The sequence below is a fragment of the Juglans microcarpa x Juglans regia genome, chromosome 2D, assembly GCF_004785595.1.
Source record: "Juglans microcarpa x Juglans regia isolate MS1-56 chromosome 2D, Jm3101_v1.0, whole genome shotgun sequence".
NCBI classification, from domain to species: Eukaryota; Viridiplantae; Streptophyta; class Magnoliopsida; order Fagales; family Juglandaceae; genus Juglans; species Juglans microcarpa x Juglans regia.
Genome location: NC_054596.1, coordinates 33,987,871 through 34,013,879, shown reverse-complemented (window position 1 = coordinate 34,013,879; position 26,009 = coordinate 33,987,871). Strand labels below are relative to the sequence as shown.

The 26,009-nt window shown below is 30.9% G+C and overlaps 2 protein-coding genes across 2 annotated transcripts; one reads left to right on the top strand and one right to left on the bottom strand.

The window, feature by feature from the left end:
* The first annotated feature begins 5,028 nt into the window (after nt 1-5,028).
* LOC121250521 (U-box domain-containing protein 34-like) lies at nt 5,029-11,192 on the top strand. Its single transcript, XM_041149649.1, has 9 exons — nt 5,029-5,287; nt 6,566-6,687; nt 6,776-6,891; nt 7,598-7,719; nt 7,830-8,101; nt 8,210-8,311; nt 8,696-9,124; nt 10,049-10,798; nt 10,876-11,192. Exons 1-9 carry the CDS (start codon nt 5,128-5,130, stop codon nt 11,068-11,070), a joined length of 2,268 nt encoding a protein of 755 aa, XP_041005583.1. The 5' UTR covers nt 5,029-5,127; the 3' UTR covers nt 11,071-11,192.
* A 1,335-nt stretch (nt 11,193-12,527) lies between these two features.
* LOC121250684 lies at nt 12,528-16,115 on the bottom strand. Its single transcript, XM_041149866.1, has 5 exons — nt 15,962-16,115; nt 14,948-15,110; nt 14,324-14,407; nt 14,014-14,217; nt 12,528-12,798 (listed from the first exon to the last, which is right to left on the bottom strand). Exons 1-5 carry the CDS (start codon nt 16,025-16,027, stop codon nt 12,704-12,706), a joined length of 612 nt encoding a protein of 203 aa, XP_041005800.1. The 5' UTR covers nt 16,028-16,115; the 3' UTR covers nt 12,528-12,703.
* Nucleotides 16,116-26,009: the final 9,894 nt, after the last annotated feature.

Below are 26,009 nucleotides of genomic sequence, written 5' to 3'. Positions count from 1 at the left end.
TTAAATATGGAGGAAAGATTAAAAACGAAAAGGAAAAAAGAGATTAAAAACAAACAAAAGTTGGTGGAGAAAGGAATGTTGACGTCGAAGGATAACCTTGCGTGTAAACTACAAAAAAGAGCGGAGGCTTTTCCTTCAGTATAAGCGTTACTTACTTAGCTTCAACACAATTTTAATTCTTCGTTCTCCATCTCTATCGTCTACCATGAATGAATGATTTCTTGTATCAATGACATAAATAAATAGAAAATACTTTTTTTTTTTTTTATTAATCGTAGTAATAGATATTTAATCGTTTTATAAGATAACAAATTAACAAAAGCATTTTCTTAATTGGATCTTAACTTTGTATTTATTTTATTTTAAAAAATATTAGTTTACAGAATTTATTTTATAATAAAAAAACATTTACAATATGCAAATTATATTAAACCAACTCAATTTATAAATTTTTTTTTATAAGGTTTCTATATAGATCTAATAATTTTTTATTATTATTATTTTTTTTAATCTTACTATCTCGACATGTTAACATTAATTAGTAACTACTTAAAATCTAGGAAAACACTAATCCCATCTACAAAATTCACGGATAAAACTCACCTATTGGGTATTTTATTTTTTATTATTATTTTTATCTTACTTAGTGATTAAATAAGTATTTTTTTAATGAATTTATGATTTTTAGTTTTTAAAAATATTTAAGAGATTAAAAAAAAAAAACTGTCTGTTCGGTGGCTGGAAGCTCCCCTTGGTGAGAGTATCACCACCCTAAAACCTATTGTATTTTTTAAAAAAATAATAATAATAGTTTGTATATTAGTAAAGTAAAAAGAGACACAAATGCCGATGATAAAAAAGAGGAATGCCACTCCCATTGAGGTCAGTGGGGTTGGGTGGTGGAAGTGCGGCGCCTGCCTTTCTGCCTCCCTCACTATTATTTTATTTTATGTAAATTAATTATAATATATTATATTATATAATGTCCAAAAAATTCCATGAAATTTGAATGGTTTAGAAAGAAATTAAAAATAAAAAAACTGAATGGCGGTGGTGGGGGGTTGCAGGAGTTAAGAAATGAGCAAGGAAGTAGGAAATCCAACACCACCATGACCTGATATGATTACACAGCGTCAAGTCATAATAATTCTCTTTCATTCTAATCAAATACTGCAATGATTATCACCATATTACCTAACCAATCTACCCTCTCTTTTCTTATTTTTTTAATAAATGTATTTGGGAAGTGCGTCTAATCTTGGTACTCTTTTTTAAAGATAAATAAATAAACAAATTTGAGATTTATATAAAAATAAATAAATTTTATTTTTTTAAAAATAAATACATTAGACTTTACACTCTAGAGTTCGTTAATGAATAATAAGATGAATTGAAATAGTTTGTAAATAGTAATGAAATTATTAATAAAAATGAAATGAAATGAGATGAGTTGACTTTATTTTATGTTTTGCAACAAAAATACGTGAGACTTTACATTCTAAGAGTCCGTTTAGATAATGAGATAAGTTGAGATAATTCGTAAATAATAGTAAAATTATTAGTTAAAATTAAATAAAATGAGGTGAAATTGGTGACTTCTGTATCTAAACAGATTCTAAAATTGATATTAACATTATTTTATTATTTTGTCGCTATTATTCGTATTCATACGCCTATCATCATAATCATAATCATTATTATTATTGGTATTATTATTATTTTGCACCCCTCGTGAATTGCGAAAACAAAAGTTGAAGTTTTTGCCCCAAGTATGGGAATCATGAGTAAAATTTACCTTACATACATTAGGATTCTTGTTATGATCAATTTGGCAGATAGATGGGTCTTATTTTAGTAAATGGGAAAGGAGGAGACACCAATAATGAAAGCTTTCAATTGTATAAAGTATAGTATAATAATGACCGGATTTCGATATAATTGACTTCGTGTCAATGCCCGGATACCTTAAAAGCACGAGACCTTGCTAATAGGGGGTGGGTTTATCAATAATTTAGATCAGTTGAATTGAATTATGAATAGTAATATTTTTAGTATTTTATAAATTTTATTGAGATAAATTTAATTTTTTTAAATCAAGATGAGTTTAATTTTTTAGTTGAAATGTGTTTAATTTTTTCATAAAAAATTGAAAAAGTAACAGATCTTATCAATAATTAGTTTAAGATAAGTTGAAATAAGTTGAATAGTATCTAAAATAAGTGTTAAATTTATAAAAATATCTTACAAAAATAAATTTATAAATTGACATGATTTAATATGATACGTCAAATCTATTTATTATAATAAGAAAATTTTATAAAAAATATTTTATAATATTTCGTATCATATCAAATCACGTCAATTTATAATTGTTTTATAGATTCGAATATTTTTCTAACCCTAAAGCAATGAATGCGTAAGATACATTAACTCAACATATCTAAGAACATGTGTATGATCTATCACTCAATCTTATTAAAGTCAGGATTGGGCAATGGATTAAAGATTTCATCATCTTGAATAGACCCAACATGTGCAGTGTGCTTGCTTTACTCAATCAAAATATGCAATCATTTCAATTCTACTTAAATACTTCCCGTTATATCTTTTCATTTTTCTTCTCATAATTATTCTTACCAAGATTCTTTACTCCAACAATAATTATCATTCCCAACGTCTCTCTCTCTCTCTCTCTCTCTCTCTCTCTCGTTGATTTGTTATTGAACATTTTCTTAATCAATTATTTTAGAAAACTTTGGTTAATAACCCCTTATACTTTGTCTTAATTACGATTTGATCATCGAGTTTTCTTTTTAAAAATAATTTCTTTCTTTGCGTTATCATGAATTTTGAAACAATTGCCTCCATTCGAAACTCCATATGCCTTGTCCCAATTGAAATCTCGTCGTCGTGTTTTTTTTTTAGAGTTATTATACTCAGCAATCCTACACCATACATTATTTTTTTGTTTTGTTTTTTGATAGGGACTACACCATACATTGTTAAGAGGAAAAAAATAAAATCTAAAATAAAAGTATGTGTATGATATAGGACTAATGAGTATATTTTTTTCTTTTTCTTTTTTAAATAATCCCTTTTGTGCTATGAGGTAAGCCATTCTATTGGAAACCACTCATGTTATAATGAAAAAAAAAAATACTTTAAGCATAAAGAGATTACATAAAATTAAACATACAAAATAATATGAGTTAAATCAGTACATCAGATTGTAAAATTATTATCATAAAATAGATCAATGGATCATATGAAGCCACATTACATTGTGAATTTATTTTTTTATAATCTTTTTATCTCTGTAGTAATTACATGAAGTAGTTTGTACCATTATTAGCATGAAAAATACTTTTTTTTTTAAAACAAATTAAGAAGTTAAATAAAATAAAGATAAAATTATACCAACATGAGGTTAATTACCGAATCTTGTCATCTTATGATCATAGCAAAGACCACCAAGAGGTAGCCAAGCCTGTTGATTGATTAGCTTCGAGGGGACCTCCCCGGCCCTCATTCCAACTTTTTTAACTTTTTTTGTTTAAAAAAAATAATTATTTTATAATTTAATATTTTTTTTTTTAAAAAAAAAAATTATACTCATTATCCTTACACCACATACTACGCACCACATATAAAAAAAAAAGTAATTTAAAAAAAATAAAATCCAAAAAAAATTTAAAAAATAAAAATAAATATGGTATATGGGGTGTGAGGATAATTAATAACAAAACTTTTTTAAAAAATAAGATAATATTCCTATAGTCAGGTTTGGTCTCTACTAGAGGGGCATGGTTTAAATTTTGTCATAACACAAAGGACTGTTTTCTAAAACAAATAGACGAAGAACAATTCTCAATCGAGATAAAGCACAAGAATTATTGACAAAGTTTTTAATTTTTTTTTTTTTTTTGTATTTTAATAGTCTTATTTCTAAGCTTTGGAGTATGATTTTTTTTTGTCATCGGCTCTTTCAATAGCTTGTTGACTTTATTCTATGTTTTGCAACAAAAAGAAAAAAAAAAAAAAAAAAAAAAAAAGACCCATTTGCAACTAAAACAAAGAGAGATACTATTCATCATTCCATATCACACACTTTACATATTTTAATAATATTTTTTATTTTTATTAAACTAATTGATTTGTTCTACTTATCATCCATATACTACATATTTGTTATAAGAAAACTGGAAAAAAAAATTAAAATAGGTGTAGTGTGTGATGTGTTGGGATAATAAGTAGAATTATTCCTTTGAATAGGTTATCCATATTCTATCATACCTTTCTCCTGGTTTGTTAATTTTGGATGTGATTTTTATTAAAAATATAAACAATTAAATCTATATCTTTTTATTTGTTTAAACTTTTTAGATAATTAGTGATTACACATGGTATCAACACAGAAATTCTGAATTTAAACTCAAAATTATACACTTTATTAATTAAATATTTTACATATTGATTCACTTATTTAATGACGGTCAGTCCCACACATGATGGTAGTATTAAAGATGAGTAGTATTACTCGTAAATTCGTAATCATAGGATAAATTTATTTATCATTATTTTTATCATCAACTTTTAAACATCACTTGATGTTATATTAAACGATAGATTTATAAGTAAATATAATAAATAATCTCTAATAATTTAATAACATTTATAATGAGAAAATAATAATAAAAGAGATGCATTACTCGTACTCATCTTTTAAATCTTCTCGTCAACTTCTCATCTCTTCAGGAAAACGGGTAATTTCAAGATTTGTATCATAAAAAAAGGTTGTCACTTCTCATCTCTTCAGGAAAAGCCATTTCCTACGTAGAACCTTTTCAATAATTGAATATACTAACTTTGTATCATTATTTTTCAGGTTCATATATATATATAAATAAATAAAAAATAGTGGTCTGGCCACGATATATTTTTTTAATGTTAAAATTAAATTAAAAATAGGAATAATATTATTTTTATTAAAAAAAAAAAGGTAGTGATGTCTTGTGAAAATAACAGGAATAGCATCCCATTCCAGGAACGAATAATTGTATGAATTTATTTATGTAATTAACTCTATATTTTTTCAGTGCTCCCTATTGTTTTGCGTCTCCGGCGGCGATGACGTCAGTGGCAGTTGCAGTGAACGGTGGCTCCGGCGGAGGAAGAGGCAGGGGAAGCAGACGAGCTGTTCGGTGGGCGGTTAAGAATCTCATGCCCAGAGCAGATCGCTTCGTCTTAGTCCATGTTATGCCCAAAATAACTGCAATCCCAACTCCGTGTACGTTTCTTTCATTTGTTTCTCCCTGCTCTGTTTGTTTGCCGTGAAAGTGTTGGGAAAAATGGTGTCTTTACTTCTAGCAATTTCTGCTCTAAGACTATTTGGCTTTTTCTTATCTGCGTCTCGTGGACTGTCAAATTTCTTTTGTTCAGTTTGATTGAGTTCTGGCGCTCGGTTGACTTATCTGGGTTAACTTTGAAAATGTATTTGATGTTGATATCATGCTATCTATTTCTTTTGGTTGTTATTACTCGAAGTATGGATTCCATTACACGTAAAACTCTAGCAAACGGGAGCATATTTTCATGTGTTTTCACTGAATCGTGCCAATTATCCTTGATTGATTTATTTCTGCGTGAGGTAAACTTTCCAAGATACTATTACACACTATTGAGGTCAACCTTCGAAGATACCGTTACGGCATTACCCACTATTTTGGCAATTAACTAAACCCCCCAGTAAAAGAACATGGTAAATAAGTACAACGTTCGTGGGACGCGATGGAGGTTGTACTCACGTCGGGTGGGACGGAGTAGAGATGATAAAAGGGTTTGATTCCATCCAGGAGAGGCGTGCTTGAAGTGAAGTGATACTACAATGTGTTACATGATCACTTGAAGTCTCATTTCCCGTGGTTGCTTATTTGGAGAAAAAGGGCTCCTCCCAGAGTGGTTTTCTTCACTTCACGTGGACAGCGGCACTAGGGAAAATTCTTACCTTGAAAAACTCTTTTACATTGCGAGAGTACCAACATCCTATGGAGCATAATCTTCGATCTCTTTGGGATTTAATTGGGTGATGCCTTCCCAGGTGTTGGAGCTTCTAACATGCTGGAAAGGGCAGTTTGGCAACCATCAATGCTTAGCTCATCGCAAGTTGGTTCTACTGTGTGTATTTTGGTGTCTATGGAGGGAAAGGAACCAGCGTTGCTTTGAGGATTTTGAAAACTTGGTGTCGGAGTTAAAGTCGTTTGTTTTACCTTGTATCATTGGACGAAGGCCCACTATGGTGCTTCTTTTTCCACATCTAATTTTCAAGATTTTTTTATAGGTATCTAATGTTCAAGATTTTAATGCACTTTTCCCTTTTGTTTGTTCAGTGATTCATGTATGCTTCTTGTGTATGGGATAAAAGTCCTTCTCATCATTAATAAAATTTTATCCTACTCATAAGTAATATTGTGTTAGGATTGGACATTAATTTGGATAGCCGATGAGTTGTGCGGGTGAGTTACTTTAATGTTATGACAGTCGGGTTGGTTTTTTTTCTTAAATACAGCAGGAGAGCATATTCCCGTGGAAGAACTGGCTGAAAATGTGGTGGAGATGTACATGGAGGATGTGAAACTAAAGTTTGAAGAAATCTTTGTCCCATTTCAGGAACTATGCAAGACAAGAAAGGTGAGATTGTCGTCTCTGTCAAGCTAGGTTAACTTGTTTGTGTTGAGCCTGTGATGAGTTATGAATGTTATTCTGATAACTTTTATAGGTGGAAACTTTGCTTCTGGAGGATAATGATCCTGCAACTGCACTTCTTAGATACGTATCTGAGTCAAGAATTAAGAGTTTAGTATTGGGCTCTTGCTCCTTAAATTTTGTTATGAGGTATGAGATCATTCTTACTTTAAGCATCGTGCTTTTGTTATATTCTAATAATCTATGCGGTTAGAAATATGTCCATTTCTGAGATATACAATCATCAAGACAGTGTTGTTTTGACCATTTGGCGCAAGATGTATGAACTTTATTGAGGACACCAATTATGTGCAATCTAAGAACACTTGTACTGAACGAGAGAAGACACCTGTATCAAAACTATGTTGTTATGACTGCTTTTTTCTCAGTATGGTTATCTTATGTTTAATTTTGCATATGCTAGAAGCTAGATGCTGCTCTAGTATTTTATGCTGCTTCTCTGCTTGTAGGATTTCATGGTAACATAGCTGGAGGTTTTTAATCATGGGAGTTTATAAGCTTGTATTTTGTAGCACAAGTTGATTTGAAATTTTTGGCTATATAAATAGATAATCTAATGACATCCAAGTACTACATATTTGTTAAAAATAACGTGATGAAGCCCTTCTTTGGATGTATTTCCAGTAAATTTTTTTTGTTTGTGTACTTGGGCTATGCATATTCCATTGATTCATTATAGTCTTACCAAATCACAAGTGTAATTTCCTCAACTCATCTAACAGTTTTGGCTCCTTTTTTTTCCCTTCCTTTTGGGGTTGGGGGGTGGGGACGGTGAGTTTAGTTTCATATTCTTCGTTTTTTGGTGTTGTTGCTGATTTATCACAATTTCTTTTAGGATGCTAAAGGGACCAGGAGTACCAACCACTGTTCTGAGAGGTGTTGCTGGCAGTTGCGATATTTATATTGTATCTAGAGACAATATACTTACAAAACCAGCTGCTTCCTCGTCCACTGGTGGTAAGTTGGAAGTACATGATATTTCAGGAAACAATTTTTCATGTTGTTAATTGTTTTATCCCTTCCTCTTACAGAGACCAATTCTAATTATGCGATGTATACTGAAACAGATTATGGGGAAGTCTCCAGTGACAATATTGAACAAATAACTGAGCTTCATTCTCCCCATGTAGAACCCAAGGTTCAAAAAAGCTTCGGAGCATCATCAATATCACAGCTTAGTTACCTAAATTCTCAAATATTAACAAAAATGGATTCTTCTGCAAATGCGGATTCTTCTGAAAATTCCATTTTAGATCAGGAAAGGAATCATCGCAACTTTGGAGGCGACATTGAAACTATCAAGCTCTGCAATTCCTTCTCCTCTACAATATCTGGGCAGGTAAGATTAATTTTTAAGAAACTTTTAAATCTTTCATTTTTTTTTTTTTTTTTTTTTTTTTTTTTTTTTTTTGTGGCATGCAAGTATGATCTGAATACTTCTGTGCAGTCAGATATGCAAGCTGAAGTAGAACAACTGCAACTGGAAATTCAGAATACTGTTGCCCTGTACAAACGAGCCTGTGAAGAGCTGGTTCATGCTCAAAACAATGTAAGAGGTTTGATCTCTTGGTAACATGATACTGGAAAATAATAACATGTTTGAGGTTTATCATCCCATGATGTTCCAAAGATTTGTAGGCATAAGGTTGAAAACTTGAACTAAATTTCTTTGTACTTCCTACCTTTCGAGAAAAAACAAAATAAATTTTAGGATTTCTTGTAGGTTTTAACAAGGTGTGTAATATATTTCAAAACCAAATTAATTTTATTTGCATCCAAAGCTTTTGCATTATGTTCGCAAAATTTCAGATTTATGGTGTAACTATAAATATGGTCTTGGAGAAGATGCGTTATTTTGATTGGCTGAGAGAGAAAAACTTACGGCAATCTCACATTCCATGGACCCTTTAACCATCAGTTCCTCAATTTGTAGGTCGAGTTACTTTCTTCTGAATGCCTTGAAGAGGCTAGAAGAGTGAATGCTGGTCTAGAAAGAGAAGAAGCTCTTAGAAAAATTGCTGCTGAAGATAAAGCCAAGTATTTGGAAGCTATAAAGGAGGTTCAGGAGGCAAAAAAGGTGCTTGCTAAAGAGGCTAATGAAAGGAAGATAGCTGAACTGAATGCCCTCAAGGCTTCCTTGGGGAAACAGACAATTGTTGATGCACTATTCTCTGGAGACTTGAGGTACAGAAGGTATACTAGGGATGAAATAGAGGCAGCAACCGAATTCTTCTCTGAGAGTAATGTGATTGGTGAAGGTGGGTATGGGAAAGTTTACAAGTGCAGTCTTGATCACACTCCAGTAGCTGTGAAGGTTCTAAGTCATGATGCAACTGGCAAGAAAGAGGAGTTTCTGAAAGAGGTATTTTTAGCTAAAGTCTGTTGCACTTTCAGTCACAGTAATATCTCTAGACTCAGCTTTATCTCTCCTGCTGTCTTCTATCAAGGGTCCTTTTTTGAAGTTCTTGAATTTGTTTTAGAAATTTAGAAATGCTTGAAAACTCACTACTTGGGATCATCTGATTAACCAAGTCAAGTTTTTTTTAATAATATCCTTTTATATTGGTGAAAGCTCCCAAATGTTCTTTGAACTCCCTTAAATTCCCTACACAATGCTTGTTGGCTAGATGGGGGGGAAGGTAGGGAAAGGAAAGAACGAAGGAATGTGGTTTTTCCCTCAAGAAATTTGTTTGTCTAGACTCCAGAGGAAATCAAAGAGAAGCCCGATTGTGTTGTTGGCCCGCTAACAATTATTATTTCAACATGGTCTTTCTCTATCTTCTCTCTTGCATTTGGGAGGAGACGAAATGGTGGGCTGGGAGCGAGAGGGAATCCCTTATCTCCCTTCACTTTTCTCTCTTTGCTTTCCTTTTGGTAGGTCACTTCCCTCCCTTTTCTCTCCACGCTTGTCCTTTTGGTCCCCTCTCCCCTCAGGCAAACATATTGTAAAATAACGGTCTGGCGGAAATGGGTTTGGTCTCCCTTTGAGCACTTGACTAGCAAACTTTCCTGTAGGGATTTTTTTTTCTTCAGTATTCTATCAGGCCCCTTATTTGACATTGTTTCCTACCACCAATTCCTCCACTCAAATCTTCTCAAATAACTTCTTGTTTCATCGTAAAACTCTAGTTGAATTTGGCAACCCTGCCTTTCACATCTTTTTTATGCCTTTTTCTAATAAATGCTTGTTTGCAAATTACTTTGGTGCTGAATTTCCTGAATCTATGGTTTGTTGCTGCAATTTTGATGAAACTGTTTCCTTCTGTTCTCTCCCAACTTTTCTTAGGTTGAAGTTCTAAGCCAGCTGCGCCATCCCAACGTGGTTTTGTTGCTTGGAGCCTGTCCTGAGAGTGGTTGCCTGGTCTATGAATACTTGGAAAATGGAAGCTTGGAGGAATATATTTTCCATCAAAATGGGAAAGCACCACTTCCTTGGTTCGTTCGGTTCCAGATAGTTTTTGAAGTAGCTTGTGGACTTGCATTCTTACATAACTCAAAGCCAGATCCAATTGTCCATCGAGATCTGAAACCGGGTAATATCTTGTTAGACCGAAATAATGTGAGCAAAATTGGAGATGTTGGGCTTGCTAAAATTATTTATGATGTCGTGCCTGACGACATCACGGAGTACAGAGAATCAATCCTTGCTGGTACACTCTGCTACATGGACCCAGAATATCTTAGAACTGGCACCATCCGACCCAAGTCAGATTTATATGCTTTTGCGGTCATAACCTTCCAGTTGTTAACAGGCCGCCAACCAAATGGCCTTCCATCGATTATTGAAAATGCCATTACAAACGGCTCCCTTCCTGACATCCTAGATAAGTCAGTCAGAGATTGGCCATTGGCCGAAACAGAGGAATTAGCTCAAATTGCACTGAGGTGTTCCAAACTCAGATGCAGGGATAGACCAGATCTTGACACCGAAGTTCTACCGGTCCTCAAAAGAGTTAGTGAAGTTGCAAAAGCAAGTTTGAGAATAGAAAGAGAGAATATTTATGCACCAAAGCACTACTTCTGCCCAATCCTACAGGTAAAATAGACTGCAATTCACTAGATGGATTTGGTTATCTGAAGCGTGCATCTCAAATATTGCTTTCCTCCATGCAGGAAATCATGGATGACCCACACATTGCTGCTGATGGTTTTACTTATGAGCACGAAGCAATTAAGGCATGGCTCGAGAAACATAATGTATCCCCTGTGACAAGACTCAGACTCCACCATTTTACTTTAACTCCAAACCACACTCTACGTTCTGCCATCCAGGAGTGGAGATCACGTGTGACATTTTCACATGCCTAGAAGTGGGTGGGGGATCTAGGTTGAGAAATGACTTAGGGCTAGTTTGGGTAGTGGAGTACTCTCCACTTCTATTCATTATTTTATTATTATTTTTTGTTACTATTTACAAAAGAGAAATAATTTATATAAGCTTCAAATAGACAAGTCCCTACAAACCCTTGTAAAAAAGTGGATCTCACCTTAAAAAAGTGTAAAAAAAAATAATTTTTATTAGTGAGATTCACTTTTTTACAAAGAACTTGTATGAAACTTATATCTAGCATTATTCTTTTTAACGTGTGTGTATATATATGAATAACAGAAGTTCATGGATTGTTCTTGAACTTTTGATCTCGGAAAATTGCTTATGTAGTTCTGGAGTAGATGGGGCGGTGCTCTCATCTTGATCTTACTATAAAATATCAATGCTATTAAAATTGTTTGTATAAATACTAATTTTTAATGACACGATCATGCGACACATCATTTTGCAGTCCACTTGAATTTCTGCTGTTCTTTAGATTAATTTTGATACAATACATACAACTCGGACAGAATTTAGTTAAATTCGAATAACTCGACTATACATATTGCTTGCTTGACTTCTTATAAATATAACTGCTAATATGTGTATATGTAAATTATATAAAAAAATATATACATATATATTCACAAGAACAAGTTTGTTTTACAAAAAAAAAAAATTAATAAGTTAAAAAAGAAAATAGAAATAATTTATTTTTTCAAAATGAAACCGTTCTTAAACAAGTTCAAACTCACTCAAATAATTTATCGGCTATTCATGAACATAAATATAACTCGAAAATAAGCTCAAGCTCAACTAGTGACAGGAATAAAAATTAAACGAGCAAATTTGAACTCAGCTCGATTGAGTTGCTGGCAACATTGATAATGTTTACACCGTTCTACTGACCCGTTTGAATAGTGAGATGAGTTGAGATAATTTGTGAATAATAGTAAGATTATTAGTTACAATTATATGAGATAAAATAAGATAATTTCATTTCACCTCTATATCCAAACGGTCCCTTAGTTTCTACAGCAACAAGCAGCTAATGTTGCAATATCTTTTACCTCAGAAACCATTCAATCAAGGAAGCTTTCCTAACCAATCCGTATGTCGCAGGCCTCGGATCAGACTGCTGTATTATTGAAGTGTTCCCTCGCAATGGGTTAATTTATGTATTGCATATGTTTTCTTTCAGCTGTTAGTGTGACCTGTGATGTTTCCCATAGCATGTACTCTTTTCTTTTCTGCTTACCATTCTCTTCTATTTATACTTTCTGATTCAAATTGCAAGATAATTTATGGACCACCTCATAAATATGTTCATATATTCTGATTTCTGAGTCCTGACAAACATACTTGCCAACAATTTTGTGTGTGTTTTCTGCCAAACATGCAGGTTTAGCTCATAAAATCACTCCCATTTCTAGCAAATTGTAGAACCGAGGGCTTAGAAAACCATGGTTGGGGGGGATACATTTATTTTTTGAATACCTGTACATGTAGTTGCTGTGCATCATAGATTACATAAAGCATAATATGGGGGTATTCCTGGGCCACCAAGAGAATACCTGCCAAAGACTAATGCTCCTTTCAAATGCGTTTTTCATTGACATTTCAAATGTTTCAGACATCCACTTGAGTAAATTCTAGAGCATTTGCGTCCGGATCTCGTGTAAAAATTGCTGGCCTCCCAGAGCGGCTAAGTGTGTAGGGAATACCTGCAAAATATAGTGAATAAGGCACACCTAGTCCTTAAGTATGAAACTGCCATTTGAAAATTTTAACTGAAATTGAGAGCCTACATCATTTAACTGGACTCGGATTTCGACTGTGATGCTCTTCTGAATATCAAAAACCTTTATTTGGTTATGCAATATCATAGACATACCACCAGAAATCTGTTGCTTTCTGATTCTATTATCATCCAGGACTCTTGCCCCTCTTGTGCTAACCATTCCGAAGCAACAATTCACATTATTCATGAGTGTAATTTCACCCATCCTTTTGAAACAATGATTCGCAGTATGATAGACTCTTCCTAGTTTCCTCCTGACATAATTTGAACAATGGCTAAAAGACAACTGCCTTTAAGAAGTCCAATGGCACATTCGCTTTGTTCCCTAGAGTATTTTCTTTCCTACGGAATGCTGGCTTCCTTGAATCAGAAGCAACAAATTGGTTTTGGAATCCTATGTCCATCAGCCAACTCTTTATCTTCAGCCAGGACTAAAGGCCTTGAATAACTTTTTTTATAAGTAAATAGAAACCACAGGCATTGAATATATCATGGCCTTTCCTCCTTGTACGAGAACATAAACCTTCCTAATAGATGACTCCAGCACAACTCAATACCTTCAAACTTAACACAAATTGGTATCAGAGAGAAACCTGGATGAGGCAGGAGCCAGGGGAATTCTAAGATTGCAATGGGAAATGAGTTAACGGTTTCTCCCATAACATTGGAGTCACAAGAAGCACAGATGCTAAACTATGGAGTTTGAGGGATGGTCTTTCATTGGCATTGGATATTGGTGAAAACTATATGTTGAACTGGATGCCAAACAGTCCAAATTCACCCCTCCGGGACATACTAATAAATAGAGCTCTGTAATATCTAATTGCAGGACTTTGCCTTAATCCAACACTCGCACAGACAGAGGAACTTCTGTGCTGATCTGCTAGCCAAGAAAGGCTGTGACCGAGCTTTATCTTTTGTTCTTTAGGAATCCCTCCCTTATGAAATGTCTCAGCTTAGAGCTGATGCACGGGGGTGCATTTAAACCCCGGTCTTTTGTACTTTACTTTTGGCTTCAATATAATTTCCAATACACCAGGGGGAAAAGTCAAAAGAAAATCTACCTACACAACCCTGTATATAGGCAACATTGTTTTTACAGGGAAAAACTGACAGATTGAAGAAAAGTAAAACTTACCAGCTTTATCAAGGATTGTTTTTAGCTTAGACACATCTCTAATAGCAACACAAGTATGACGATCCCGGCCACCATGTTGAGGCCGTCCAGTTAAGGGGTCTGGATTGGGAAGCTCCATCAAATGAATCATCTCAGAACCCACCCACAACCAAGCACCTCTATAAGGGAGCTTATCATCTGGCCTTGCCTCATTTATTTCAAGACCTAATTTTTTACCATCCAAAAAGAAAAGGAAAAGCTGTTCTTAAACTTATGTTCTTCTGTATAAAAAAAAATGTCAATTAAACATTAGCAAGGAAAAGTAACAAACCCAGAACATTCTGATAGAACTCGAGTGACCTCTCAAGGTTTTCACACAGAATTCCAACATGGTGGACACTAACAACTCCATAATCTACATCAATAGCAGCCAAAAGATTAAAAGCATCGAACGTAATATCACATAAGGGAAAAACAAATGTTTAATGTTAAAGTAGATCGTGATTTACGTAGCCAACAGCTTAACCTTTTTTTTCACATTATACTCTCTCTCTCTGCACCAACGTATCTGTTGGGGAAGGGGAGGCAGGACATATACTGCTGCCCATTTTGCTATAGATGAGGGACTTTCACTTCCTAATGTGTAAAGAGATATTGATAGAAAATGGGTAAATCTAACTATCTAGAGAAAATTTTACTGCAAGCACATGCATGCTTTGGAGAACCTTTCTTTGGAGAACCTTTCTTATTATTTTTCCAATGCTTTCTATCACCTTAAATTTGAATTTATTTGTATCTTCCAATACCAGAAAGTTATTAGATTCCAACCATGCAATAACACAACCGAGCTGATATACTCTCTCACAATCTTTATTCCACTTTGAATGAACTAGGAACGTCAAGCACAAAAGATCCAACTAAATCCATTTAAGTAGAAAATGACAAGAATTGCCACCTTTGCCATCGACACTGACTGACTCTTTCTCCAGCACTTCCCCTTCAACAGCCATCTTAGCATTTGTCATGAAACTAAGCCTGTGCAATCTTTCATTTTTCACAAAAGTCAGATGAGCTTTGGGTTGTGTGATTGTAGACGTAATGGAACTCACGCGATTCACCTGCAATAAAAGATAGAGGGATTCCTCAAAATCATCAGGATAATATCAGGGTAATAAAAGAAAATTGATATGACTAACTGGAAATATGAACAGCGAACACGAGAAGTGCAACGATCTTAAATAGCTCCTAACCATTCCTATCAATATCCCCACCAAGAACCTTAAGCCAAAAGGCATAGTTCAATCATGTAAACTCCAGTAATACCAACACAAGCTTAGGCTACACCTCAACGTAAAACAGAAATCATCCATTGCAGCAACTCATCTGGGTCTTCTTTATTCATGACCATAGTTTTTTTTTTTTTTCAAACTTTTCAAAACAAGTGACTAATAATTGAGAAAAAGTTGTGGTTAACTTATATCAACAACTTTAATATCCAAAAACAATTTCATTCGATGAATAAAATTTTCTTACTTATCAAAAAAAAAAAAAAAATCCAAAAACAACACAAGAAAGCTATTGTGCGTGTTAGAATAGATGTTTCACATCGTAAGGCCCTGAGACGCTTTGTGCTCCACTCCATATCGGCTCTGCTAACTGGCGGTTAGCACTTTCAGTTGTATGGCCACCTCAAACCACACAAACTCGCTTGGATTACTGCATAATTTGTATGGTTCTGTTCCATTCTTCCTCCTCAATTCATTCCCCCGTTAGCCCCACTGCCACTGCCACAACACGCAGCCTTAACATTCTTCTTGAAGCCATAATTTGAAGGGTTATACAATAGCTCTCCAAGCGCACTTTAGTTTAAGAATTAAAAAAAAAAAAAAAAAAACCCTAAATCTATCAGATTTGAGGTTGAAATTGTTGTGCCTAGAGGCTTTCAAACAGCGATATATGATCAAACTACCTTGTGCAGGAGAGATGCCGTAGGACGTGGACTGAGAAGGGAAGCCATGGAAGAGCAGGAACTCATCTGGGTCTTTGTTCCTCAACCACTCGGTTCTGGGCTCACATTTTTCATCCAAATATATTAAATAAATAAATAATTTGTTCTTGGCATTAAATAATTCATTATCTAAAAACTAAAATTAAGAGCCACTACTTCTCTCTTGGGCAATTCTTTAAAATGTAACAAAACTCGAGAAACTATGTGAAAATTATGAGTAGAGGGCATCACCAAAAACTTTTTTTGATAATCTCTGATACATGCTTGATACTTATCCGAAATACTAGTTACAACTCTAAAATAAGAATAATTCTAGATAGACTCTATTTGAAGACTGTAATATAAGCTTAGATAATTTTATTTTTAAATTTTTTTAAAATTACAAAAATATCTTTCTTAAAATGATTTTTTTCTCATTTAATAAAAGATCTGTACATTCAGTCTTCAAATAGGAACTACAAATAAAATTTCTCTTAAAATAGATAAGTCTCATAAAAATTATTTATAAAAAAGTAGATTTCACTAATAAATAATTATTTTTTTATATTTTTTTTTAAAGTGTGGTCTATTTTTTTACAAAAACTTACGTGATACTTATCTATTTGAAACTTGTGAGAATTATTTCTTATGTCACTAATATAGTTATTGTCCAAATTTAAGTATTTGAAATTAGAAGAGAGACATGGTCACATGCGTATAAAATGAGTTTTACAGAATTTATTGCTTATTTAATACTACCCAAACCCTTTTTTTGTTTTTTTTTTAATAACTACCCAAACTATTTAGACAAACATTAATAAATTTTATAGGTCCTTCATTTTTCGAAAAACTATAAAGTATTTTTGGAGCGCGATACTTCTATCCTATCACAGTGTTATGTATTTAAAATTATTTATATAAACAACGATTATAATTAATGTGACATCCTATAAAAAGATGGAAGTATAGCGTATTCTTACTCTTGAAGCACCTAATAACTATTAACTACTCCATTTTTTTCTGTCTCCCGCGAAACCATGAAAATATTTTTAAATTGTCAAGATACACAATAATATTTAATTATAAGGCAATATAAGGTCTCATTTGGATTGTAAAGTCCTTTCATTTAATCTTATCTCAACATTTAAATATTACAAACGTAAATATTTTTCAATTTCAATTTGTAAACTTTTTATCTAATCATTACCATATTATTATAATTTTCTAAACTTTCAAATAAAACATAAAAAATAATTTAACTTTTTTAAATTACAAAATAAAAATAATATTATAATAATATTTTAACTTTATGATCTTGTTATTCTATTTTTTGTCCTATTATTTTTTAAAACCTTATAAAATATCTTAATTCGAACTATTTTACTACTATTTATAAATTATTTTACTATTATTTATATATTTTATTTCATCTAACTATCAAAACGAAAGCTTAATAATGGGGAGAGGGTAATGAACAAATGTAAAATGGCTACAAATATGTCGATTCGTTGTCTCTTGGCATGGAACCATAAATATGTCACCACTTGGGGTAACTTTTAGCGCATTCTATTAAATGATTGCTCTTAGGTTTATATCTGGCCTGATTCTGTATATTTCTTAAAAATGAACCGGTATATATTAATTTTAAAAATGATATTGGACTAAATCACTACTAACACAAAAACTTTTAGTTTTTTTTTATTTCGGTATGATCCGATTTTTTTGATTTTACAGATTATTTATGTTAGTAATAATATAATGTTTACATATATTAAACTTGAAGTCTATTTATTTTATAAACGCATACTAGTATAGTATTAAATTTAATTATAGTCTATATAAGTTCTAAACTTTTTATATGAGTATATATGATTAGGTTGTGTTTGGATGTTGAGTTGAGTTGAGTTGAGATGATAAAATATTGTTAAAATATTATTTTTTAATATTATTATTATTTTAGAATTTAAAAAAGTTGAATTGTTTATTATATTTTGTGTTAGGATTTGAAAAAGTTGTAATGATGAGTTAAAATGAGTTAAGAGGAATTTATGATCCAAATGAAGCGAAAAATGTATTTACAAAAAGAATATATATTATAATTTATTAAACCAAAAATAAATTTATCATTAATATATATATATATATCTATCAAAAGTAATAAACTTAGTATTATTGTTTATGTTTAAAATTAAAATTTTATGTTATATTAATTTTATATTATAAGATTAAAATTTATATATTATATTAAATATTATATTAAGAATTATAAAGATTAATAGATTTGAATAAAAAGATTGGAATTTCAAGTAATGTTAATTAAAAATTCGGTATATAATATATATAATATAATATAAAAAATCATAAATATATATACTGTCTCGTTTAGTTTAAATTGATTTTTAAAATATAAAAACTAGTACTACACCAGTTTAGGATTGATTTTGATTATTAAGAACCAATACCACACTAGACCGCTTACAAACTAGACTGAATCCATAGATTCAACCGGTTTTCTAATTTTTTTTTACACTCATAATTGTTGTAAAGTGCACTCTAAAATTCTAATCGAGATTTAGGACATGCTTGAGTAATGAGATAAAATGAGAATTTTGTGAATAATAATGAAATAGTTTGAGTTAATATATTTTATTAAATTTTAGGAAAAGAGAGAAAATAATTGAATAAAAATATTATAAATTTAAAATTTTTTTAATATTATATTTATTTAAAATTTAAAAAAATGTATTATTTTTTATATTTTATTTTAAAATTTAAAAAAATATAATGATTAAGTAATGAATAAATAAAAAATTAAAAAATATTTTATATTTAAATAAAATTATAAAAAATCTTGATATGAAAGAGAGAATCAAACACCCATTTCTATAGTCTGTAGAATATTAAAAGAGTAATATTAGATATAGTTTTAATATATACAAATTTTGTGTACTTATTTAAAGTTAATCTTTAAAAAATTAATTTTTTTATATAAATTTTATATTTATTTATTTTAAAAAAAATCTATAAAACTTGCACACTCAATAACAAATATTATACCGCTGATAGAATGATAGAAAACGGTGGATCAGAGTGGCACATTGGTAACACGCATACCGAGGCGATGACACCGCGCGTCCCATACACACCGACCAAAAGGTGCATCTTCCCATCTTCCTAGGCTCGCCAGTGGAGCCAGTTGTCGATGATCTCCTTAAACGACACGTGAGCGGTTGGTTTCCAATGGGACTTTTGTAGTAGATCTAAACTCCAAAGGTCCCGAAAAATTTAACAAGAAAATAAAATATAAAATATTAAAATAATCTATTTATTTTGGCCTTTAAGGCTCGATTTGTATTCGCAATCTATCTTAACTGATCTTATTACTATTTATTACTATTTATTAACTTTAACTCATAATCTCACTAATATTCACAACTCATCTCACTACTATTCACAATTCATCTCAACTCATATTCGAATCTAAACTACACTTAAGACTTATTTAGAGAGTGAAATAAAATCAAAATTTTGTAAATAATAATAAGATAATTTATAAATAATAATGAAATAACTTGAGTTGAGTATTTTGTAAATTTTGAAAAATGAGAGAAAAAAAATTAAATAAAAAAAATTATAAAATTAAAATATTAAATAATATAGTTTTATAATATTATTTTTGTTTGAATATTTGAAAAAGTTAGAATTGTTTTTTATTTTTTATTTGAAAGTTTGAAAAATTTGTAATGATTAGTTCAAAAATTTTGTATTTGAATTATGTTTGAGAATAAGATATGATGAGATGAAATGAGATTTTTTTATCTCATCTAAGCCCCAAACTTACCCTAAAGCCCTGGCCTTGGACTAATCAAATATCAGCCAAGTCTAATTTTAGTTTTCTTTTAGTTAAAACTCTTGTATTGGATTAGTCAAAGGTATATTTGTGAAACTTTGAATTACAATAATTTAGGGTCCCTAATCATATTTGGAGAGTCACTGTAGAAGAACCAAATCAATATTTAATAATTTTTTCACCCAACTACCTCTCTATTTTAATATTAATACAAAATTTTAAATATTAAATACAAGTGTATTTACAAAATATTAAATTTTAATATTAATACAAGTGTATTTACAAAATATTAATTTTTTTAAATATTATTAAAATATATAATATTATATTACTATTTTAACTTTATGATAGCTAGTCCAATATGGATTAACATCTTTAAAAGTTTTGGTTATAGCTAAAATCTCAAATTCTAGTCAAAATTTGAACTTGCTAGCCATTGCCAATGTTCTTAGATAGTTTATGTCATAGACTTTTAAAAATGAACATATTTGTATGTACAAATTTCAAATATATAAATTTTTTATAAGTTTTTCTATAAAATTATAGATCTTATAAAAAATAATGTGAGTCTTTTATTAATTTTTATAATTGAATCAACTTTCTTATAAAAGATTTACACAAATATGTTACAAATTTATATGACCTAGCAATGGAAGTCACGTCATCACCAATAGAAATGCGTCAGATGTCAACACAAAAATCTTAAATATAATTAACTTAAATACTTAAAAGAAAAACTAAAAACATTTAAAAATTAAAAAACATAAAAATACTAAAAAACCTAAGTTTAGATCTCTTTCTTGACTTTATTTATTATTTTTTAATTTAACATTTGTTTATCTCTTAGTTTTTTAATATTCAAATTTGTTTTATTTTTTGTGTTGACACATGGCGGGTTTCTGTTGGTGTTGACGTGAATTCCATTAATAAGTATGATGGATATGCGATGAAAGGATTAAAGTAATCCAAGTTGAAAATTCAAGGATGAAAATTTTTATTTTTAAAATTCAAGGAATAATCTGTTTAGAGGCCAAACCACACTAACTGTTTTAGTATTTAACATTAAAACAAATACTAAAAGTAAAGCAAAAGCAAGAATAATTATATTTGAAAGTTTTTATGCCACACACTATTTATGAAACATATTTAATTTTAAAAATAAATTTTAAATTTTAAATCTTACAAATCAAATTATTTAATGTAGATGATGCATAATGTAAAAATTTTCAAATAGTACAACTCAAAGAGAAAACATAGTAGAAAGTAGGTTGATAGCGTAGTAAAATCGAGTCATATACGGCCACATATGGTTACTTGTAGGGCCACGTGTCAACATGATTGGATTTAGATGGATTTCAATAAGCTTCGTTTGGAAGTTAAACTCATCTCAACTCATCATTACAATTTTTTTAAATTCCAACACAAAATATAATAAATAATTTAACTTTTTTAAATTTTTAAATAATAATAATATTAAAAAATAATATTCTAACAATATTTTATCATCTCAAGTCAACTTAACATCCAAACCAACCTAAATCAGATGGAGAGACTTCTAATGGCAGATAAAATAAAAAATACAATTATGATACATACAATCATTTTTGTGTATTTTTTTAATATTCTGCTGATGTGGCGAAACTCATCACTTATTTTATATTAAAAAAATAATATAATCAAATATATTAATAGAGTGTGTAAAGAATACGTAAAAATAACTGTACATAAAATCTTTGAAAAAAATAGTGTCCAAAAATTTAAAAAAAAAAATTATGAGGATTGATAGATTGAAAAATGAAGATTTGGAAGTACAAAAGTAAGAGAAAATGTAGTCACAACAAAAAGAAAAGCTCCCTCCCTCCCCAAAATAACCGTTAGACTTCTTGGGCTGAAGTCTCCTTGAAGCTTTTGACAAATGTAGTCTCCTTGAAGCTCCCACCCTCAAAATGTTTTTTTTTTTTTTTTTCCTTTAAGGTTGTTAACATTTGAATAAATATGGATAGAAGTTAGTGTTGAGAATAACCATTTTGTATACATGATGTGACATCATCTAAACCACACATCTCTTAAATCTAAAATAAAAAAGTAGAGAACTAAAAGTAGCCATGTAGTGAGTGCAAAATATACACTGTAACAATAGCTTCTCTCTAACATTACTCTATATATTGTTGATGGGGCCTCTCTTTATCACAATGTATCTCTGCTATCGCATTCCATTTCGTTCTTGATTGGTATACAATTGAAGGTCAACTTTCATCCAGTCAAAACTCAAATACACATGAGAGCATTAACAATAATCTAGTTATTATCAAGTCTAAAATTTGATTACAAGCTGAAATTTTGGTTAAAGTCAAAATCATTTAAGAGGTTAATACACATTGAATTATCCATCCAAAATTTAAAATAATAATCTAATATTAGATATTTTAATAATACTTTTATTAATTTGTTTTATATTTTATAAATACACTCCATATATTAATTAATAATTTAATTTTTACTTAAAATTATTATTTTCCAACTATTTTTTTCCTCAACTTAATTATTTGATAGTAATCATTGAGAATATTTTTAGAGTAAAATATTATTTTGAAGATGAATAGTGACTGGTTAAATTTAAAGAAATGGATGAATTTACTATAACTCAAAAATGAAGTCTTTGAGTTTTGACTACTCTAACACAGACCACTTTAAAAGTTTTGTAAAATTTAAATCTTACAAATCAAATTATGTTACGTAAATAATGTATATTATAAAAGTTTTTAAATAGTAGTACTCAAAGAGAGAACATGATAGAAAGTGGGTTGATAGCAGAGTAGAACCGAGTAATATACGGCCATAGATGGTTACATGTGGGGCACGGGTCAACACGATTGGATTTAGACTGATTTCAATAAATCAGATGGAGAGACTTCTAATTGTAGATAAAAAAAAAAATACAATTCTATTATATATAGTCATTTTTACGTACTCTTTAAACATTAAATTGATATAGTAGAACTCAATATTTATTTTATATTAAAAAATAATACAACTAAACACATTAACAGAATATATAAAAAATATATAAAAATAACTGCACAGCATAGTTTTGAAAACAAATGGTATCCAATAATAAAAATAAATACGAGGTTGGTAGATTAAAAAATGAAGATTTGGAAGTACAAAGGTGAGAAAAAATGTAGTCACAACAAAAAGAAAAGCTCCCCCCTCCCGCCCTCCCCAAAATAACCGTTAGACTTTTGGGGCTGAAGTCTCCTTGAAGCTTTTGACATTTAATGTTTTTTTTTTTTTCTTTAAGGTCGTTAACATTTAATGTTTGTGGGGCTTCTCTTGTTGACAATGTATGGTGTACAAAGTAAGGTCAACTTTCATCCAGTCAAAACACATCACAACATTATAGCACCAGTCATTGCCAAGTCTAAAGTTTAGTTAGAATTTCAACTTTTAACTATACTATTAATTTTTGACTAGGTGAATTTATGTCAGACTAGCCATCATAAAATCAAAATAATAATATAATATTATATATTTTAATAATATTTGACATATTTATTTTTATATTATGCAAATACACTTGATATATTTTAATAATATTTGACAAAAAAAAAAAAAAAAGTATACAACAATTCTTGAATCTCTTATGCTTCAACAAGAGCTCTTCTGCTTCAACAATTCTTAAATGGCAACTATTGCTTATTTTGAATCTCTTCCCTTCAAAATTTAACAATTCTATGTATTATGGCAATGCATGCAGGGAAAACAAGAGCTCTGTCTGACTCTTGCTATGGCTCCCTGTTTTCCTTCATCCTCTTGGCAACTCAAGAGAAAAAGAAAAACCACCATGGATATACAGAATGACAATGACACAATTGTTTTTTCTTCTATTTAAGCAGAAGGGGAAGGTGGGAAGAGACTGTTATGTATATGCCTTCTATAAATAAATGGTGGCAACATGGACCTCGCTACTGATCAAGCAGAGGACTCCCTTCTTTTGCAATGTATATATATATATATATATATATAGTCATACTTGTGGTAGATATCCTTCAGAAGCTTTCATCAAAAGCAATCCTACGACAATGACACAACAATATAATTTGTCAGTATGCTCATAATCAAAATAAAAAGTAAGTATGAGAGACATTAATACAATTGAAAACTGAATTTGAACTACTATAAATAGATTCTTATATCCACCCTCATTTCATACCGTTAAAGATAAACCTGTTTTACTGAGATGTGAAAATACTGCCCTGGCATCATTTCTAACAATCACAGAGCATAATCTTGATGGGCAATGTTTCTCTTCATCTTGAATTTGTCATTCTCTAATTTTCGTAGCATCTTATATAAACTACAACTCATTCTCATTCTCATTTCCATTTAAAACTATAATCTTGTATAACTGCATGACAAAACCCAACAATTCTATAGTTCTATAATCAAGGTTGAAAAAATAACACCATTAAGCTCGTTTCCATTGACAAAACCCAGCAGTTCTATAGTTCTATAATTTTACTTAAAATTATTGTTTCCTGAACCTATTTCTTATGCAGTGTGCCTAAAATTGCAAGTGTAATCAAAAGGAAATCAAAAGATAAAAGGAATTGAGACAAAACTCTATTCTCATTCATGAAAAGGAATAAAAAATACAAATGCAGACCTACTAAAACTCAGACCTTCTGATCTGTCCACTACACTAAATTCAGACCTACTAAACATACTAAGAAGGACACTATAACACAGTCCAGCATTAGTGTTTTCAACACAGTCCACAATCCAACATATATAAAATGAACATTAGTATCGAGCAAGACAATTCACAAATAAATACAAACACAGTCCACAGTCCTAAAACTAACTCAGACTTATAAACCCCATAAATTTCCTCCACTATCTTTTCTTTGAGAGCATCTATTTCCATATTAGTCCTAGTCATCTTTCCTTGTGAAGCATTTGTTGGCAGATTGGGTGCAGTTATATATACACTGCAAGCCTAAAAGCTTACCTCGAGAAGACTGAAACAAATATGTAAAACTATATTGTAAAACTAGATTATGAGCATTGTAAAACTAAATTGTGATCAAATGAGCATAACCAAATCTTGTATCAACCATATGAAGAAACAAACATTGCTCATATTAGATTTATTTCATCTCAAAATCTGCACAATGCATCATGTTCATATCAGAATCTTGTTGATTATATTTACTTATCGGAACTCTACAATTAGTGGCAGTTCTGTCTAGTTCAGAGTATACAGAAATTCCAAGCAGCCCCAGGTAAAGAAAACTAAAATTTACAATGAAGAAAACTATTTAATTGCTTTTGTGAGATTGGGCTGCTCAGAACTCTTATCGTCTGGTCTTCATTTGGTTGCATTAGACTTCAATAATTAACATTATTATTGACAACTATATTCTAAGGGGACAACTTTTTGAGAGATATTATAGCGTTTGCTCTTGATACATTATGTTTGAAGAAGTTAGTTTCTGAATATATCTCATCAGGCAATAGAACCAAGCATCCGTATCAAAATTACTCAAGAAAGAGTACCAAACAATAGACTTGAAAAAAGAAACAAACACAAGGGCATCGTCTGTATTTTCAAACAAACCAACCACAACTTACAGAAGATTTTCTTTACAATAGTCAATTAGAAGATGAACAACTAACCAAACTTCTGCTTTACTAACTTAGTAAACTCTTCAACTAAACCAAATATGCATAATCTAGATCTTTAACATGAAACTTAGGTGCATCAACAAGTAGATATTTGGGGATATGTAGACAATGGAAAACTTTTTCAATTGGTTTTCGATCAGTTGTTCAACCTTTTCAAGGCAACGGAAAACAAAACAATAAAAGAAAAAACAAGGCTGAATAAAAGAATAAATTCTACATCGTATGAGAGTGTAAATCGAAATCCATGTAAATCGAAACCCATGTAAATCGAATCCCAAATCAGAAATCAGTTTGTAAGAAATACCCAAATTGTGATTTTGTTGTGAAAGATTTGGGGAGGAAATGCGCAGGTCTCTTGTGGGCTGGAAGACGACGGCGTGGTCGATTTGTCGGTTGGAAGATGATGGCGTGGACGATTTGTGGGCTGGAACATGATGGCGTGGACAACCGACGGAGAGAAGAGGGCGTGGACGATCGAAGAAGACCCAAATG

What these genes read in the sequence shown, in the direction of transcription:
- LOC121250521 (XM_041149649.1), top strand. Translation starts at nt 5,128, where the DNA reads ATGACGTCAGTGGCAGTTGCAGTGAACGGTGGCTCCGGCGGAGGAAGA. An exon ending in AACTGCAATCCCAACTCCGT is followed by an intron (nt 5,288 to 6,565) that starts GTACGTTTCTTT and finishes TCTTAAATACAG; the next exon opens with CAGGAGAGCATATTCCCGTG. An exon ending in CCTCTACAATATCTGGGCAG is followed by an intron (nt 8,102 to 8,209) that starts GTAAGATTAATT and finishes ACTTCTGTGCAG; the next exon opens with TCAGATATGCAAGCTGAAGT.
- LOC121250684 (XM_041149866.1), bottom strand. Translation starts at nt 16,027, where the DNA reads ATGAGTTCCTGCTCTTCCATGGCTTCCCTTCTCAGTCCACGTCCTACG. An exon ending in GTTCTATCAGAATGTTCTGG is followed by an intron (nt 14,218 to 14,323) that starts GTTTGTTACTTT and finishes GTAAAAAATTAG; the next exon opens with GTCTTGAAATAAATGAGGCA. An exon ending in AACAATCCTTGATAAAGCTG is followed by an intron (nt 12,799 to 14,013) that starts GTAAGTTTTACT and finishes TATATTTTGCAG; the next exon opens with GTATTCCCTACACACTTAGC.